Source organism: Eleutherodactylus coqui, chromosome 12 (assembly GCF_035609145.1).
Source record: "Eleutherodactylus coqui strain aEleCoq1 chromosome 12, aEleCoq1.hap1, whole genome shotgun sequence".
In the NCBI taxonomy this organism is placed as follows: Eukaryota; Metazoa; Chordata; class Amphibia; order Anura; family Eleutherodactylidae; genus Eleutherodactylus; species Eleutherodactylus coqui.
This window is the reverse complement of record NC_089848.1, coordinates 123,877,524-123,897,770: the sequence shown is the minus strand read 5'-3', so window position 1 is coordinate 123,897,770 and position 20,247 is coordinate 123,877,524. Positions and strand designations below refer to the sequence as shown.

General features: G+C 45.8%; 1 protein-coding gene across 1 annotated transcript in view; it reads right to left on the bottom strand.

Annotated features, from left to right (window-relative positions):
- The window catches only part of LOC136586785 (macrophage mannose receptor 1-like), a 359,197-nt gene that overhangs the window by 165,683 nt on the left and 173,267 nt on the right, over positions 1-20,247 (bottom strand). Inside the window, exons 18-20 of the mRNA XM_066585009.1 lie at positions 10,375-10,439; positions 10,082-10,182; positions 8,284-8,426 (exon numbers count right to left, since the gene is read on the bottom strand). Coding sequence (XP_066441106.1) covers positions 8,284-8,426; positions 10,082-10,182; positions 10,375-10,439 — 309 coding nt within the window. The remainder of the gene's footprint in view (positions 1-8,283; positions 8,427-10,081; positions 10,183-10,374; positions 10,440-20,247) is intronic.

The window sequence follows — 20,247 nt, the reverse complement described above, 5'->3', positions numbered from 1 at the left end:
TTTCCCAATTAAGGAAAGCAAATGGCGAAGCCAGCAGTAAAGCGTAGCTGGGTGCGTATGATTTAGCAATGTTTTTCACGCAGCTCACACGTGTCCACAGGCGTTAGGACGGCCAGAGGCTGGACAAATAGATTTGTTTTCAGTTTTTTCCCACCAAAAGGCAGCACTGCGTATATTCAATGAACATGAGAAGTTTAATAACTGTGCTGTGTCCCTGCTTATGTGTCACAGAACGTGAGGGTAGCAGAGTTATTATAACTCTGGCAGAGCAGGTATTTTTTTCCCAATTAAGGAAAGCAAATGGCGAAGCCAGCAGTAAAGCGTAGCTGGGTGCGTATGATTTAGCAATGTTTTTCACGCAGCTCACACGTGTCCACAGGCGTTAGGACGGACAGAGGCTGGACAAATAGATTTGTTTTCAGTTTTTTCCCACCAAAAGGCAGCACTGCGTATATTCAATGAACATGAGAAGTTTAATAACTGTGCTGTGTCCCTGCTTATGTGTCACAGAACGTGAGGGTAGCAGAGTTATTATAACTCTGGCAGAGCAGGTATTTTTTTTCCCAATTAAGGAAAGCAAATGGCGAAGCCAGCAGTAAAGCGTAGCTGGGTGCGTATGATTTAGCAATGTTTTTCACGCAGCTCACACGTGTCCACCGCCCGTAAGGACGGTCACAGGCTGGACAAATAGATTTGTTTCCACTTGTTTTTCCACCAAAAGGCAGCACTGCGTATATTCTATGAATAATAACTGTGTTGTGGCCCTGCCTATACAATTCTTTCCCTGCAGTATCAATGGAGGGTGGAATGCTCTGCAGAGGCGATTTTGAGAAGCCCAAAAAAAATGCAGCACAGCTAACAGCAGCCTGAACAGTACTGCACACGGATAAATATGGCCCTAGAAAGGACCGTTGAGGTTCTTGAAGGCTACACTCACTCCTAACACTCTCCCTGCCTATGCAGCACTTCTGTCCCTAATGCCAGGTGCAACGCTCTGCAGAGCCGATTTTGAGAAAAAAAAAATGCCACTGCTAACAGCAGCCAACACACAGCTATCAGTGGCCCTAATAAGGACCTTTGGGGGGTCTTGAAGCCTACACTAACTACCAATTCTTTCCCTACAGCAGCTCCGGTATAAACAGCACTGTCCCTCATCTAACTCACCAGGCATCTGAGGCGAGCCGCGGGAGGGGCCGACTTTTATATTAGGCGAACACCTGATCTCGCCAGCCACTCACAGCAGGGGGGTGGTATAGGGCTTAAACGTTGCAGGGGGAAGTTGTAATGCCTTCCCTGTCTTTCAATTGGCCAGAAAAGCGCGCTAACGTCTCAGGGAAGGAAGTGAAAGTAACCAGAACACCGCATGGTGTTCGTTACGAATAACGAACATCCCGAACACCCTAATATTCGCACGAATATCAAGCTCGGACGAACGCGTTCGCTCATCTCTAATAAGAAACTTGTAATGAATTGCGTGAATTATACGGTCTTAAAAATAGAGAACATATAGGGATTTTAAGGTATATTTTTGCTTTTTGTGTAAATGTCAGTTCTGTGATTGGTTGGACGTCTGTATCACTGCTAAATGCTGTTAGTATTGTACTGTCGCTGAGAGAATGTTCTGTAGGAGAGACAGGAAAAAGACCAGCATCGAAGGTGTGGAGCTAGATGATGTAAAAGTACGTAATGTTTCATCCTTCTTTTGTCTACAGAGGAGGGGGGTGAGGAGCTTGGGCAGTTAGGAAAAGTTTTTTTTTTTTTTCCTTCTCCAATTTGATGAGACATTGCAGGCAGGATCAGATTAATAATGAATTTGCTTAAAGAATATCATATTTCAATGTGGATAGATGTTTGTGGATTATTCTGCCTTGTTGTAATTTATGTCTCTGTTATTTGTACTAATATCTTACAAGCCTTATCTGCATCCATCAAATTCTCACCAGATGGATCGGTACGGGTTGAGACCTCAAGTGACAGTTCAGAAGAGGTTTGTAAACTAACTGCTCTCTTGGTAGATCCGGCTCATGTATTTGTCTTGATAGCTACTGCAGAAACTCAGCTTTCCGCAGGTCCTGACAAATAGTAAGCCACCTCCAAGACAAACTCCAATTCCTGGGTCATTGCTTAGCCCAAGGAACTGGACATCTGACATAGGTGATCCAGGTATTGCAGGTCAGCAATTTTTAAATTTTTAAATTTTTTTTGCAACAAGGTTCTGATCTATTTTAAATAGAATACCAGCCTGATTGTCTAGCAGTAATCGGTGCAAGGGGTTTTAGGAGTGCCGATTAGAGCTGGCAGAAACTGAACCGCTAGAGGTAATGTTTAAAGGGTCACGATGCCTCATGAGCTTCCTTGTGCTGGAAAGTCCTGAAAGCATATTGGGAACCGACGTGATGGGACCCTTGGGATGTTGTATCGAACTTCACCCGTCTGGTGAGGCTCGTATACACCCAAGGTCTAAAAGTCACCCGACCTTCTGTCGGATGGCAGCAGACCTAGCGACACCTCTCCCAGTTCTCACTCTTATGCACGCAGAGGAACAAGTTCTTAGTGCCGTTCCTTCGAGCCTTTGGGCTACCAGTCAGACGGACCTCGACAGACTGTCAGTATTTGTTTGCATTTACTTTCAGAGGAAAGCAGTACTGTTGGATAGTGCTGCCACAAAGAGGCTCAGAATAGCCCAAAACCAGTTCACCAGATGCATGAAGCTGGTATCAGACGCCTGGCCAATTCCCGAGGGCACCGCCCTCTTGTAATATGTTGATGATTTATTTTTATTTTCTTTTATGTACTGCTGACACAAATAGTTACCTCAATACATCACTAAGCCTTTTGTGTTTCCTTCATCAGAGTAGAATGGCTGCAAAGCCAGCAAAGAGAAACTTCTTAGATCACACCATGGTGATCTACACCCTACATGACATACATGATATCCTGACACAGGTAAGCCGTAGACATCTGTCCCTTGCTAGACAGATCAAAATGGAACTTGCAGTACACTCTTCATCCAATGTCTCATTTCAACGTTGCACCACTTTGAATCCGGCCACCTTATTACCATTAGGTGACACTGATTCAAATGGGGGAGTAAGTACAGAGGACCAGCTTTTTGCAAATTCTCTGACTGATGATGAGGAGGAGGCCTTTGACGCAGAACACCAGCATGATTGTGACAGCTGGGTTCGCACATGTCACTGACAAACCACTCCTAAACCCCCACCTTGAAATGTTTGTGGATGGATCTATATACCTGAATGACGAAGGAAGGTTTGTAACAGGTTTTGAAGTAGTCACACTGAATGAGATGCTTGTACAAAAACCACTGCCGCCATAGATGTCAGCGCAGGAGGCTGAGCTCCGTGCTCCAACTGAGGCCTGTACGATTGCGAAAGGTACCACTGCTAACATCTACACTGATTCCAGGTACGCCTTTGGTACTGCACACGATTATGGACCCATCTGGCGGTCCAGGAGCTTTCTCACGGCACAAGGCAAGCCCATTAAGATAAAATGAAGGCTATCATGTTGCCAGAACAGGTGGCCATAATAAAGGTTAAAGCACACACGCAGGGGCAGTCACCAGAGAGCAAGGGAAACGATATTGCGGACAGGGCAGCCAAGGCTGCAGCTCTCCTGGACAGGATGCAAGACCCCTTGTGCTGTAAGTTGGATCTTGGTCCCACCACTCTTGTTGATTTGGGATTTGGCGTCCTACAGGACGTAGATGATGAACCAGCGGCTGCCTACCCCCACCTCGCCGTCCTAGCTCACGGGAAAGTGCATGCCTCTCGGAATGCCATGGTTTCTGTTGTGGACAAGGTATGGTATGCTTCAGGGTTCGACAAGTTGGCGAAGGCATATGTGAAGGCATGTGAAGTGTGCACCCTGCCCCCGGAAGTGCACACCCAGACCATTGTACCCCTTTCAGAGATTACAAATCGATTACATCCAGCTTCCCAAATCAGGCAGGTATGAGTACGTCCTTGTGTGCGTGGACCTGTTCAAAGCCACCGCACAATGTACAGTGACTAAACTTGTGTCAGAACTTGTATGTAGATTTGGGGTACTAGAGACAATTGAGAGTGACAGAGGTACACATTTTACAGGTGAAGTGATGCGAGAGGTGATGTCAGCCCTTGGGGTGGAACAAGCGTTTCACACTCCATACCACCCGCAAATTTGAAAGAACTAAAATGGTACACTTTAGTTAAAAGAAGTGTTGTTTGGCTCTATGCCAAGATTAGGCCTGTACCATCCACAGGCCCTACAGCAGGGGTGTGATAAGGTTATTGAATATGTACAAGAACTATGTCGTAAACTGAAAATAACACACGATCCAGTATTTTCCCCAATTCCAGACCCTGACAACCTAGAGGGGACTCATTTCTTGCAGCCTGGAGACTGGGTGGTCGCAAAAAGACACGTAAGAAAGGCCTTGGATCCAAGGTTTGACAGACCATACCAAATTCTGTTGTCAACGCCTACTTCTGTAAAAGTGGATACACGCCTCCCACTGCAAGAAAGTTCCCGAGCCAGAGGAAAAGTGATGGGTGGGATCCTGGCGTTGTTTGGGTGGGGGGGTACTGGACATTTTGACTTTTGCATTTTGTCTTATTGGACTGTCCTCTTATTGGGAAACACCACTACGAACGATCCACATTGAGAAGCGATGGACTGGATGGGCAAATATTTCCCACATGTGTATGCCCAACCTCAGGAGTGGAGAGGACATTTTGCGGACTTGTCTATTATCTGTCCCCACTCCTGTAGAGACTCTTCGAGACATATACTCAATAATACACCATGATAGTGATGTAGTAGATGACAATGTTGTTCAGGAAAACACCTTCCTTAATATATTTGAATATTGTCCCCATTGCAATACCGTTGAACATACACATTGGACGAATATGACTCGGTTTTAGGTGAGAAATGTTGCGTTGGCTGAAGAGTGTTATAATTTTACTTGTGACCCTAATGAAATCAGGAAATGCCAACAAATTAAGGCAACAGAAGTAACAGCTACTAAAGATTCTCAAATACTCTGCAATCGTCCGACTAGTATAATCTTATGTGTATATATTGCAATAAAAGTAATAATTTCATGCGTAGCTAAATGTAATGAATGCCGATTTTCTACACCCATTTAAGTGTCTAATACGACGAAGATGATATTGATGTTGATAAATCTAAGATTACTGTATTGTAAACTTGATTGACTTGCAATATTTGATATTATGTCGGTTGTTTAAATGTCTTGATACCCTAGATGGACATAGAGTGCACCATTCCTACCTGGGGACCCAGCTGAAGCCGGCACCAACGTGTGACAGGACCAGGAGATAATGGTGGCTCTGATGTCCAAATGAGGGATTGACAGGGGTCAATCATATTTTTAATAACCTAACATAAGAAAGATAAGGAAACAGTGTAATAAATGTGACATTAGTTATTTGGTTATATAATGTTATGTATTATGGAAATGAAAAATATGTAAAACATTCCGGAAGTTGCTAATAGAACCTGGATATAGAATCATATGTCAAAAGGTATATTCAAGCGTTTAATTGAATATTGATTTTAAAATACTAAATGTATGATTAATTAGATTTCATTCAGCCATCTTGACTACAAGTCTGAACTTTTGACAATGTACTGAATACTAAGTAGGTGGCTAAAACCAGTTCTATGTGCAAACTAGAAACAATGCCCCCTCTTTGGAGACAAGGTAAAACTTAACACAATGGACTTTAAGATTACATCCTGGTCTGGCGAGAGGTGTAATTAAGTATGTACTCAGACAGTATGGAGTCATCTTTATGTTCCTATGTAACTGTTTGATGTCCACTTCACACAGTTTTGCTGATACCTTTTGTTTAGAAGGCTTTTGATTTACAGCCATATTGTAATCTGTTGGAATGAGGACTTGGTCAGCAAAGTACTTTGAAACTAAGTATCAGGTAACATTTGGAAACGCCTTCTTTTCATCTTGCATAAAAACTAGCAATGTTCAGCAATAAAGTAGAATTCATTCTGATTTCACTAGACTGTGTGTGTGTAGTGGCTTCTTATGGTTCTCATCTACGAGTACTCGATATAATATTTCCTCCTAATTTGGACTCAGGCAACATTCGCATTGGTCTCCGTTGACAGACCCCCGACAGGGGCATGGTGTCGCGTGGCCGCGCGGTCGAGATCACGTGACACCGCAAGAGGCGTGATTACGTCCAGATTGAGGGCGCGGCGTCACATGACCGTATGACGGAGATCACATGGGAGAAATGGAAAAAGGAGGCGGGTATTCAATGAAATGAACCCGTGTTATGTCATATGGCCATGTGATGGTGACTTAAAAAGGACAAATGTGTCTCGATAGTCCTAGTTATATATTCATGTCCAGATTAGGGGCATGATGTCCCCCCCTTATTACGGCGCCGTATTACTATGCCCTTACCTGGGCTTCTATCTGATTATATTGACGTCATCAACTGCGCCGCGCTACCATGCGGACGCCACCCAGATGGCTCCCATCCACCATTACATGCTTATACTGCACCATATGGTGTGCGATCAACACTGGCAAGAGGATACCAACACCTGGGGGGTAAGATACTCTTGAGAGCTATATATGCACCTTATTACATTAATAATTGGAAGTTAATGCCCACTAGGGGAGTGACTGAACAGATCGCCCCCCCTTCCTTTTTTCATTTGTTTGCTTGCTATAAATAGAGGCAGTTTGTAATCTATTCTATATGCTTGAGAAAGGCTTGGCATAAGCCGAAACGCGTCGCATTACTGTAATTTTGTTTTAAATATATTAAATTTGACCTACAAGAATACGCCTCTCCCTACTGGGTTTCTGCTTCTTTGGATGTGAGGGGTGCCAGGAGATTGGGCACCCCCAAACAAGTAAGATCCTGATACATATTGATACAGCTTAACGGAGCGCTGAAGTATTTTTTCTTGTCTTGATTGCATAATGGGACTCTAAGTGACTGGGACCAGGATGAGCAGTCTCTAATGAACAGGTGGGTCATGTGGAGCAGTCTGTAAGGGACACATCCATGAGAACCAGCCTATTAGGGACAGGGTGTCATATGCAGAAGCCTATATGGGACATGAGGTCATATGCAGCAGCCTATAAGGGACATTAGGTCATATGCAGCAGTCTATTAGGGACATGAGGTCATATGCAGCAGTCTATAAGGAACAGGATGTCATATGCAGCAGTCTGTAAGGAACAGGATGTCATATGCAGCAGTCTATAAGGGACATGAGGTCATATGCAGCAGTCTATTAGGGACATGAGGTCATATGCAGCAGTCTATTAGGGACAGGATGTCCTATGCAGCAGTCTATAAGGGACAGGATGTCCTATGCAACAGTCTATAAGGGACATAAGGTCATATGCAGCAGTCTATAAGGGACATGAGGTCATATGCAGCAGTCTATAAGGGACATGAGGTCATATGCAGCAGTCTATTAGGGACATGAGGTCATATGCAGCAGTCTATAAGAGACATGAGGTCAGTCTCAGCCATGTTCTTCTACATCCTGAGATTTCTGCTTTTAATTTAAAAAAGGCTTGACATATTTGATAAATGCCTCAGCTTTCATCCTCTGCTGAATTGCAGTACTGTTTTAGGTCAACAACATGGTGCGTCGGGACCTTGGTGGTGGCTTTATTCCCAGTATATTTGTATGTGTTTGGACACTGAATTTGTGTTGCTGTAGAAGTTAGAAATGGCTGCAAAATCAACGTAGTTCTCAAGAGAAGCCGCCATAATGGTATGAGACAAATGGAGAAGAAAAGGAGAGAATGAGTCAAGTAGGATATGATGCTATATCCAGTAACTGTGCTGTGAGTACCTTAGTCTGCAGTGCCTGTGCATCAACGGTATCGATTACTATACAGTCACTGCATCACCATGTCATGCTATACTTTACCACAGTCCCCATTTACATAACCCAGCCACGGTAAAGTTATGAGCACAACCACAAAACATGATGCTAAATGGTTAACCGAGGCTCAGCTTTTCAGCCCACCGCAGCTGCTGGCATCACCTATACTGTTCCTCAGACCCTAGCATAATGGCAATTTTTCTTTAGACTATACCCCTGCTTAAATTCTACAATAATACAGTATCCCCCAACGCATCCCACCATCGCCTACATGTGGGGCTGCATACACAAGTTCCTATTGCCGTGTGCTCTACATTCTATATCCTACAATATTACCCGCTAATAATAATATTGTACTTGTGCTGTGAAAATTACCTTTTGTCCAAATGGAAGCCAATCTGGTGGACATCCACCGTCCGGTGCAGGAACAGTGGGGGCTAATGGAGCATTAATGGAACTATTTGTTCTTTCACAGATGAATGCTCTTCGATAACCGCAGTTTGTGTCACTCCAAAGTCCTATGAAAAATTATATAGAAAGTATTGACGCATTTGTTAAAGGAGTTCTGTACAAATATGCAGTGCAGTTACAAAGTGCTCATACTCTAATATATTCTAGCTTACTATTCTGCCTGCGTCGCAGCTTAAGGGTGCAGAGGGTAGGAGGGAGCAGCGGGTGCAGGCTCAGCCGTGAGCTGCTTTACATTGATTTCTAGAGCAGGATCTTCCTTACAGCCAGTTGCATGGACAAGCTGGTAGCCTACTGTTACTGCTCCTTCCTGACACCCATGGACTGTAGCTACTCTCAGCACAATTCTATCATAGTCCATGTTCACATCTGCATCTGAGGGTCTATTCAGAGCCTCTGCCGCAGATCCGGCACAACATAGAGAATAGGATAGCCCAGCATGCTGCGCTTCTTTGTTTGTAACAATGCCGTGGGCAGAACAGAAGTGAGACGGACCTCAATATAGTCTGTCTGGCGCCATTTCTTTCTTTCATACAATGGATGCAGCATTCTGTTTTCTTGCTCTCGTGATGGAACTGGTGTGAGTCCAGCCATGGCAAGTTTTACAAGAAGATATTGTAACAGTAGCTTGTTTCCCGCGACTTCGTTCACGTGGAATTTGTATTTTTAAAGCTGCACTGTGATTGGTTGCTATGGGCAACACAGACTTTCCTTAAAATCTCAATCCATGTTAAAGTGTCTGTGGTCGAAGCCCACCAGACAAGGCTGGGTATCCCTGATAGCTTAATAATCACATATGTGCCTCACTGACATCTGCCCTCACGTGTCTGCCCACTTGTGCACCGACTTTTCCCTCCACAATGAGATGGTTAACATTGATTTCTAGAGCAGCCAGTTGCACGGACAAGCTGGTAGCCTACTGTTACTGCTCCTTCCTGACACCCATGGACTGTAGCTGCTCTCAGCAACAATTTTATCATAAACGATATTCACATCTGTATGGCGCAGCGCCATGTTTTTTTTTTTTATTAGTAGTGTTTTCAGGTAATTTATTAGCCTCCCACCACCATCAAGGGTATTCATTTTACTGATTTTGGAAGGATGGAAGGCTGAGTCAACCTTGAGCCGGCTACCTGAACCAAGCGGGGATGGAAGTCGCAAACTTCAGGTTGTGAGTAAGAGCTTAGGACTGCATTTCTGCTGCCTTAGCACTCTGCACCACAAGGGACTAATGCGCCTGCGCATCACCAGATAAATCTGTCTTGTCGCACTCCCTAGAGGACTCTATACGCTTTGGGGATAAAATGTAGCTTAATGCCTTCCTCCCTTCCAAATTTAATCACAATCGCTTCAGCAGTTTAGCTGTGAAAAGGTAACAAACAGACGGATAAAGTTACTTTTGCATTTATAATATTAGTATGGATGTCTGTAATAGCAATCATAGGTAATCAGTATCATCATCTGTATTTGATCGGTATTTGCCTCTCTTTGCTTTCATTGGTTTTACTTTCTACGGATTTGCACGCCCTATATTGTACTACTTGCCGTCTTATTGGGATGTGCCAATTAATTCAGACATACGATTTGCAAAACGTGAAGCATAAGTAAACTCTCCTTTCTCCCATACTGTAATATGCAGAATCTGTACTTGTTCAAGCTGCAAATTCTCACAATGTTTCACTTAGAAATATCATTATAGGTTTACCCCGCTCTGTATGCATCTGCGTGCAAAACTCATCATTATTGGCAAAGTCAGGCTGACGTAAGGCCCAGGCAACAAATTCAACTGGAGAACCGTCCATCCACCTAATAACAAATAACGCGGTTAGCATAACATTAGAGCAGAACACACATGCTTATAGGGGAAAGATCAGAAAGCCTTTGCAGTTCCCAATCTGCATCAAGCATGTATACAACAGCTATGTACTGTAGATCGCCGATAAAACATTTATTAACCAAAAATATAAATATTGGCGGCTTTATCTGTTAAGCACCTACTTAAATTCTTTATCCAGTCCTAAACGCAGGCCAATGTAATACAGTTTTTCTGTTTTTGTAAAAATCTAGAAATGAAAATGAGAAGATCAAAGTGAGTAAGGCTCTGTTCGCACCAGTGTCACGGCTGCTCTAATTTGATTTTTATTTCTTTAAATTCCCTGGATGACGGTGTGTGCTTTATGGGAGCCGCACTGAATCTGGCTTAGTACACAGAAATGTGTCCATAAACTAATAATGTGACTGTTCCCAGCAAGAGAAACCACGTGATCTTGTAGATATGATACCTTTTATTGGCTAACAAACATACATGATGTAATAGCGAGCTTGTGAGCCTCTCAGGCTCTTCGTTAGGCGATAATGTAATAGATCTGAAGAGGAATGAATATTTATACACACTTATAACATACATACTTATGACAGGGCACAGACATGGATGGGATTGGTTTCTTCTATGGTTTTGGGAATATAAATTGATAACAACCTTTGACATGCTGAATACTGGGTTTAATTATTCCCCAGGATTTATGTGTGAATGGGAAGTGTGAGACATTTATTGCACAGATAAGACCCCCATCAACAGTAATTCAGGGACCATAAACTTTCACTCCCTTATCAGTGTCCAGTTAAAAATGTTTGTGTACCTCTTGTACAATTTCTAGCCTGACGACCTCTCCCCCCCACCCCCCAACAGTAATTCAGGGACTATAAAACTTTCACTCCGCTATCAATGCCTAGACAAAAAAAGTTTGTTTTCCGTTGCAGAATTCCTTTTACGTGCGAACCAATCACATCCATATCTGTGCCGTGTCATAAGTATGTATGTTATAAGTGTGTATAACTATTCTTGCCTCATCAGATCTATTCAATTTTTAGCCTGATTAAGAGCCCGAGAGGTTCGCAAGCTCGCTATTATTACATCATGTATTTTTGTTAGCCATTAAAAGGTATCATATCGACATGATTACGTGGTTTCTCTTGCTGGTAACAATCACATTTTGCTCTACTGGCTAACACCGTACCAAACCTTTGTTTTCATTAAACTAATAATAGCTCTCTTATAATAATGGCTCTGCTGACCCTTTCCCAGTCTACACAGGAAAGGTCAAAAGTAAGTGTCAGGAAACAGGAAATGTCAGCTTATTGTGTTTGCTTCACTGGGCAGTGTGAAAACTGAAATATTTCAGGATTTATTTTAATATTTGAATAGTCACATAAAAACCTATGCTATAAACCCAATAGAAAGAATGTGTCATTTTGATACTAAAACTTTAAATGGGTTGACCGAGTTTTAAAAATTAAACTGCAGTAAATGTTATAAAATACTGTGCATTAAAACAAAGATTGCTCACCAGTTATATTCCACACCGCTCTAGCGCCAAAGGTTCGGTCATCCCTGCTGTTCTTTGTTTATGTTTCCTGCAGTGATGATGAGGCAGACATCCATGTGACTGGCTTCAACTTTGATGCCGGCATGAGGATAGTGATTGCATATAAAATGTCATCACTGTAGGAAGACTAAACAAAGATCGGTGGTGACTACTGGAGCAATGGCACTGGGGTAGAAGGAAATTTAAAAGGGTTGTACCAAATTGAACTTGTATTACCTAACCATAGGAGGATGCTGAGACCCCCAATGATCCTGAGAATGCAAGTCCAGTGTCCTCCTTTTCCTCTTAATATGGGTTCTCTGCACCTCCCTACAGTGAGAAGGAGACAGTGATGAGAAAGGAGGGACACAGGACCCCATGCTCGGGATAAGAGGTGGTCTCAGCGGTAAGACCTCTACCAATCAGACCTCTCACCTATCATGTGGATAGGTGGCAGTTTATGTTTGGTACAACCGCTTAAACAGGCGAGCAACATTAGTTGTTTTTTTTTTTAGAAGATTCAGTGCAGGAATTTATTTTTTTAAACTCTGAGACAACCTCTTTAACTTATTGCTCTGAGAGCCATGTGGCATGTAGGAATCTATGCTCACTACATACCTAATTAATGCATTCATGGCCAGTTGCACCAATGGTTTGATTAGTGATCAACAAGAGGTGATCGTTGAACAAGTAGTAAAACCTTGCACCAACACTGGGAGCTGCACTTGCAATTAAGACCCGTGTGTGTAGGAATGCTGACAGCATAATGGGCCAGGTTCAAGAGCGGCGGACTCTGTTCTACCAACTGTTGATGACCTACCCTGAGGATATGTCATACTGTAAATAGTATTTGTGCCTGTAAAATCAATTAGTCCATTACGTAAACATGCTGTACGGTGAAGGTGATAACCCTTGGAAGAATTGACCGACAAATTTAAGAAAAGGTTTTCTTGGGTGGTGAAATTACATTCTTGTTTGCTGCTGGGAGCGACCATGTTTTACTATCACCCTGAATGCTGGATCACCTGACTACAGTCACCAATCACCATGCACAGTACATTTTTTCTAAGTTGAACCTTTGAATGCAGATCACCTGAGCTTAGTTTAGCAAATCTTAGATCCAAAAGTGTAGTGCGTTTTGCTTAAGGAAGTATTTGTTGAAAGGCTCTCCAGTGCACAGGCTGCAACTTCACTAGTGTCGTGTTTCAATAAGTGAGACTTACTTTAAAAAAGAGGGAGTCCGGGTGAGTACCCATAGATGCCTCCCTCATGTGGTCCAAGGTGACACAGTGTTGTGAACAGATAGTGGAGGAGTACAATCAAAAAAGATTTGGGTGAAGTCCAATTTATTGGTAAACACACAAACCACACGGTTACAAATGCATAAGGAGATGAGGTGCAAAGTATATTTCAGAGGCTACGGTGAGTCCTTTGTCAAGCACTTGTCATCAACATGTCCTCCCTATATGTAGGAGGTTGGGACAACATTGGTGAAGTTGCACCCTAAGCTGCAGAAGACCTTTTTAACTAATACTTCTCTATTTTTGCTCGAGATATGGGATATTTCGGGATTCTCTATACCTGCTCTCCTCTGGATGTCCCCAAGACAGGGTGTTACCTCTGTCGATGGCTACCCCATACTTTTAAGTGAACTCAGACTGTGGGCATAACAGCTAACCCTTCCAGGTTGGGTCTTTAATGCCAGATGAGTCCTTCTCCTGTACATTTATATCTATTAACAACATTCCTCACCTCTGGCAGAGGCGCTGTCCTGATTACCTGTTTATTAGGCGTTTTGATTAAATCTAGTTTACAGTTGATCGCAGCTACCTGAATCGGGATCAACATCATGGTTGGTGCAACTGGCCCTCAATCAACTAGCAGGCAGAAACAGAATACTATTTAGAGGTATGTAGTGAATGTACGTAGCTCTAAATGGTTTAAACGTTGTGGATATATTGCAGATCTGCTGTAGTTTTCAGCCTCTGCATTAAAAAAGGATGAAGTCCAAAGTAAAAATCTGCTGCACGACAATTTCCATGCGGATTTAGGGCTGACCTGTTTAAATCTCATCCACTTTGCTGCTATTGTAAATACTACAGATTGTCTGCACATAAAATCTAAAGTGCACCGCCCCATGTAGCCGTACCTTAGGGTGCATTCACACGAACATGCACAAGCATGCGTGAATGCAGGTCTGTGCAGCAGTGCTTCCAATGGGGCCGCGGCTGCTGCCAGCGGCCCAATTGAACGCCATAGGATTCCTGCAACCCCTGTAGTGATTTTCAAGGAAGGCCTTGAAATATAAGCCCTTCCCTGAAAATCACCTGTGGTGTGTGTAAAAAAAGAAAACAAATTATATATATTATATATACACACACACACACACTATATATATATATATATATATATATATATATATATATATATATATATATATATATATATATATATATATATATATCCACCACTGCCATATAAAGAATCCCTGCGGGGCGTAAAGAATCCCCTGCCACAGCTGTGGCACAGGATCGCAATGTTCTCCCATTGCTTTCAATGGGGTCAGCACTTCTGCAATCCCATTAAAAACAATAGGTTGCCGGCAAGCCCTGCAGGGATTTTCAGGGAAGGGCTTTAAATATAAGCCCTTCCCTGAAAATTATCCCTAAAATGTGTTAAAAATAAAAAGCTGCCGGGGCTCAGGCACGTCTAGCCTTTCTTCTCCCTGTACTGCTCTGACTCTGTTTCAGCAGGCATGGATTTAAAATCCCCGCCTGCTGAAAGGGCTGTAACTGATTGGCTGAGTGCTTCATTGAATGTGCTGCCTGTAGAGATGAGCGAACGTACTCGTCCGAGCTTGATGCTTGCTCGAGTATTAGGGTGCTCGAGATGCTCGTTACTCGAGACGAGCACCACGCGGTACTTGAGTCAATTCCATTTCCTTCCCTGCATGTTTAGCGCCACTTTCTGGCCAAAAGACATGCAGGGAAGGCATTACAACTTCCTCCTGTGACGTTCCAGCTCTATCCCACACCCCTGCAGTGAGTGGCTGGTGAGATCAAGTGACCACCAAGTATTTAAAGCGGTCCCGCCCGCGGCTCGCCTCAGACACACACTGGCAGAGATTAGGGAGAGTGCTGTTCCTGCTGTTCCTTCTCTAGGGAGAGTGTTAGGCCTCCTTCACACAGACGGATTTCCGCCGCGTAATACGGGGCGGAAATCCGCTGCGTTGCCCGCAGCTATGAGGTTCTATTGAACCTAATAGCTCAATGCCTACGGTGCAGAATTCCACCGCGGAATTCCGCACCGTAAAATCTCCCGTCCTCACCCGCGGCATGCTCTATTTGCGCGGGTGTACGCGCGGACGGCTTCCATTGCAGTCAATGGAAGCTGTCCGTTCACGCTATCTTCCGCTGTAGTACAGTGGAAGACAGCGTGAAATCGCCTCTCCGCCTACCGCCGCCGCGTCATACGACGCGGCCGCCCGCGTCATGTGACGCTGTGGGCGTGTCATGTGACGTGGCCGGCGTGTCACATGACGCTGCGGCGCGTCACGCCGAAGCGTCATGCGGGACCCAGGACGCCGGATCCACAGGTAAGTATGGGGTCTCTGGGGGGCGCCGTGACGGGCTCCGCCGTGGAATTCCACGGCAGAGCCCATCGCGGCCGTGTGCAGCCGGCCTTAGGCTACTATTTGCGTCTTCAAGAACCCCAACGGTCCTTCTTAGGGCCACATCTGACCGTGTGCATTACTGTTGTGGCTGCTGGGAGCAGTTTTGCACAAATTTTTTTTTTCATCTTGGGCTCTGCAGACTATTGCGTTCTCAGTCTGCAGTTAATTATACAGAGTATAGGGGCAGTACTGGGGAGTAGAATCCTGTCAATAAGTACCCCCAAAAAGCTCCTTCTTAGGGCTACCTGTGACCGTGTGCATTACTGTTGGGCTACTGGGAGCAGTTTTACACAAATTATTTTTTTCCATCTTGGGCTGTGCAGGCTATAGCGTTCTCAGTCTGCAGTCAATTATACAGAGTATAGGGACAGTGCTGGTGAGATAGGGACAGTGGTATTGTAGAATCCTGTCAACAAGTACCCCAACGGTCCTTCTTTGGGCTACCTGTGACCATGTGCATGACGCTATCTAGGCTGTTTGCTTTTTCAAAAATTTTTTTTAAAAAAACCTCCTTCTTAGGGCTACCTGTGACCGTGTGCATTTTACTGCGTGGCCGCTGGGAGTTGTAGTGGCTCACTATTACCCAGCTAGCCCTTTTTACAGCCTTGTGTATAATTTTTTTCGGACTGCAGTGTGCGTTACATAACCGCTGTCAGCCTCCAACTGCAGGCCAATAATTGCCTAATTTTCACCGCTCTGTGTGTCCCGTCAATTTCATGCACAGCGTGCGGCGACAGCCCCTGATAGAGGGAAAGACATATACACGCTATATAGGCTGTTGGTTTTTTCAAAAATTTTTTTTAAAAAAACCTCCTTCTTAGGGCTACCTGTGACCGTGTGCATTTTACTGCGTGGCCACTGGGAGTTGTAGTGGCTCACTATTACCCAGCTAGGCCTTTTTGCAGCCTAGCATATAATTTTCTTCGGACTGCAGTGTGCGTTACATAACCGCTGTCAGCCTCCAACTGCACGCCCATAATTGCATAATTATACAGACCGCTCTGTGTCTGCTCTATTCGTAATACACCATGCTGATAGGTAGGGGTAGGCCTAGAGGACGTGGCCGTGGATGAGGGCGAGGACGCGGAGGTCCAAGTGAGGGTGTGGGCACAGGCCGAGTTCCTGGTCCAGGTGAATCGCAGCGGGCTGCTGCGGGATTAGGAGAGAGGAAAGTTTCTGGGGTCCCCAGCTTCATATCACAATTTTTTGGGTCCACGTGGTAGACCTTTATTACAAATTGAGCAGTGTGAGCAGGTCCTGTTGTAGATGGCAGAAAATGCATCCAGCAATGTATCGACCACCCAATCTTCTATACCGTCCACTGCTGCAACACTGAATCCTCTCGCTGCTGCTCCTCCTTCCTCCCAGCCTCTTCACTCCATGAAAATGACACATTCTGATGAGCAGACAGACTCCCAGGAACTGTTCTCGGGCCCCTGCCTTGATTGGCAAAAAATGGTTCCTCTCTCACCTGAGGAGTTTGTCGTGACCCATGCCCAACCTTTGGAAAGTTCCCGGGGTCCGGGTAATGAGGTTGAGGACTTCCGGCAACTGTCTCAAGAGCTTTCAGTGGGTGAAGAGGTCGATGATGATGAGACACAGTTGTCTATTTGTGAGGTAGTAGTAAGGGCAGTAAGTCCGAGGGAGGAGCGCACAGAGGATTCGGAGGAAGAGACGCTGGACGATGAGGTGACTGACCCCACCTGGTTCGCTAAGCCAACTGAGGAGAGGTCTTCAGAGGGGAAGGCAAGTGCAGCAGCAGGACAGGTTGGAAGAGGCAGTGGGGTGGCCAGGGGTAGAGGCAGGGCCAGAGCGAAGACTCCCCCAACTGTTTCCCAAAGCACCTCCTCGCGCCAAGCCACCCTGCAGAGGCCTAGGTCTTCAAAGGTGTGCATGTTTTTCAGTGAGAGCGCCGACGACCGACGAACAGTGGTGTGCAACCTGTGTCGCGCCAAGGTGATCTGGGGAGCCATCACTACCAGCCTCACCAGCATGCACAGGCATATGATGGCCAAGCACCCCACAAGGTGGGACGAAGGCCGTTCACCACCTCCGGATCGCACCACTGTCTCTCCCCCTGTGCCCCAACCTACCACTCAGATCCAACCCCCCTCTCAGGACACAGGCACAAGTGCCTCCCGGCCTGCACCAACACCCTCACCTCCGCTGTCCTCGGCCCCATACAGCAATGTCTCTCAGCGCAGCATCCAGCTGTCGCTAGCGCAACCACAAATACGCCGCCACGCATCCGCACCCTCAAGCATTAAACGTGCACATTGCCAAATTGATTAGCCTGGAGATGCTGCTGTACAGGCTTGTGGAAACGGAGGCTTTTAAAAACATGAGGGCGGCGGTGGTCCCACGCTACTCGGTCCCCAGTCGCCATTATTTTTCCCGGTGTGCCGTCCGAGCCCTACACCAGCACGTCTCCCGCAACATCAATCGTGCCCTCACCAACACGGTTACTGGGAAGGCCCACTTAACCACGGACACGTGGATAAGTACTGGCGGACAGGGCCACTATATCTCCCTGATGGCACATTGGGTGAATTTGGTGGAGGCTGGACCGAGTCAGAGCCTGGGACCTCATACATCCTACCCACACCCAGAATTGCGGGTCCTTCCTCGGTTCTGGTATCTGCGGTGGTCTATACCACCTCCTCCAAACCCTCCCCCTCCTCCTCCTCCTACGCAACCTCTACCTCTCAATTAAGAAATGTGAGCAGCACGTCGCCAGCAGTCGGTGTGGCGCAGCGTGGCAGCATAGCGGTGGGCAAGCGTCAGCAGGCCGTGCTGAAACTACTCAGCCTAGGTGACAAGAGGCACACGGCCCCCGAGCTGTTGCAGGGTCTGACTGAGCAGACCGACCTCTGGCTTTCGCCGCTGAGCCTCCAACCTGGCATGGTCGTGTGTGACAACGGCCGTAACCTGGTGGCGGCTCTGCAGCTCGGCAGCCTCACACACGTGTCATGCCTGGCGCAAGTCTTCAATCTGGTGGTTCAGCGGTTTCTGAAAAACTACCCACACTTGTCAGACCTGCTCGGCAAGGTGCGCCGCATCTGCGCACATTTCGGCAAGTCCACCACGGACGCTGACACCCTGCGGACCCTGCAACATCGGTGTAATCTGCCAGAGCACCGGCTGCTGTGCGACGTGCCCACACGGTGGAATTCTACGCTCCACGTGTTGGCAAGGCTCTATAAGCAGCATAGAGCAATAGTGGAATACCAACTCCAACATGGGTGGCGTAGTGTGAGTCAGCCTCCCCAATTCTTTACCGAGGAGTGGGCCTGGATGGCAGACATCTGCCAGGTCCTCGGTAACTTTGAGGAGTCTACCCAGATGGTGAGCGGCGATGCTGCAATCATTAGCATCACCATTCCTCTGCTATGCCTGCTGAGAAGTTCGCTGCAAAGCATAAAGGCTGACGCTTTGCGGTCAGAACAGGAGACGGGGGAAGAGAGTATGTCGCTTGATAGTCAGAGCACCCTCATGTCTATATCTCAGCACGTTTTGGAGGAGAAGGAGGGGGAAGAGACAGCTGGGCCCACTGCAAAGGGTACCCATGCTGCTTGCCTCCCATCTGTTCAGCGTGTATGGCCTGTGGAGGAGGAGGATCAGGAAAGTGATCTTCCTAGTGAGGACAGCGATGTGTTGCGTACTGGTACACTGGCACACATGGCAGACTTCATGTTAGGCTGCCTTTCTCGTGACCCTCGTGTTAGACCATAACGGATTACTGGGTGCACACTCTTTTCAACCCCCGGTATAAGGAGAACTTTTCCACTCTCATTCCGAAGAGGAAAGGGGTACGAGAGGGATGCAATACCACTGAGCCCTGGTGGACAAACTGATGGTAAACTTCCCATCTGACAGCGCTAGTGGCAGAAGGCGCAGTTCCGAGGGCCAAGTAGGAGGGGAGGCGCAGAGATCAGGCAGCATGTGCCTATACTTCTGCTACAGAAATGTCACTGGGATCTGTCTATAGTGTTATTACAGAAAGGCTACAGGGGTCTGCGTATACTTCTGCTACAAAAATGTTACTGGGGTCTGCCTATACTGCTGCCACGCAAATTTCACAGGGGTCTGCCTATACTTCTACTACAGAAATGGTGCTGGGGTTTTCCTATACTGCTGCTACAGAACTGATACTGGGGTCTGCCTATACTTCTGCCACATAAATGTTACAGGGCGTCTGCTTATACTGCTGCTACAGAAATGTTACTGGGGTCTGCTTATACTTCTACTACAGACATGTTACACATGCCTGCCTATGCTTCTGCTACATAAATGTTACAGGGGTCTGCTTATACTGCTGCTACAGAAATGTTACAGGGGTCTGCCTATACTGCTGCTACGTAAATGTTACTGGGGGTCTGCCTATACTGTTACTACAGAAATGTTGCTCGGCTCTGTCTATACTGTTACAACAGAAATGTTTCTGGGGTCTGTCTATACAGTTACTACCGAAATGTTACAAATACTGGGCTCTGCCTGTACTGCTGCTACTGAAATGTTACAGGGGTCTGCCTATACTTCTGCTAATGAAATTGTTACTGGGGTCTGTCTATACTGTTACTACAGAAATGTTAATGGGGTCTCCATAGACTTCTGCAACATAACTGTTACTGGGGTCAGCTTATACCTTTGCTACAGGAATATTACAGGGGTCTGTGTATACTATGGGTGCACTAAGTCTTCTCATCGCGGTGTTCTATCTATCTGGCGCCAAAAAAAACCCAGACTGACTAGGGCATGGATTGTGGGCCGAGGCCCACTTTTATTTCCTCTCACGTAACCTCAGCTATCCGGGGCACTGCAATGGGATTTCTT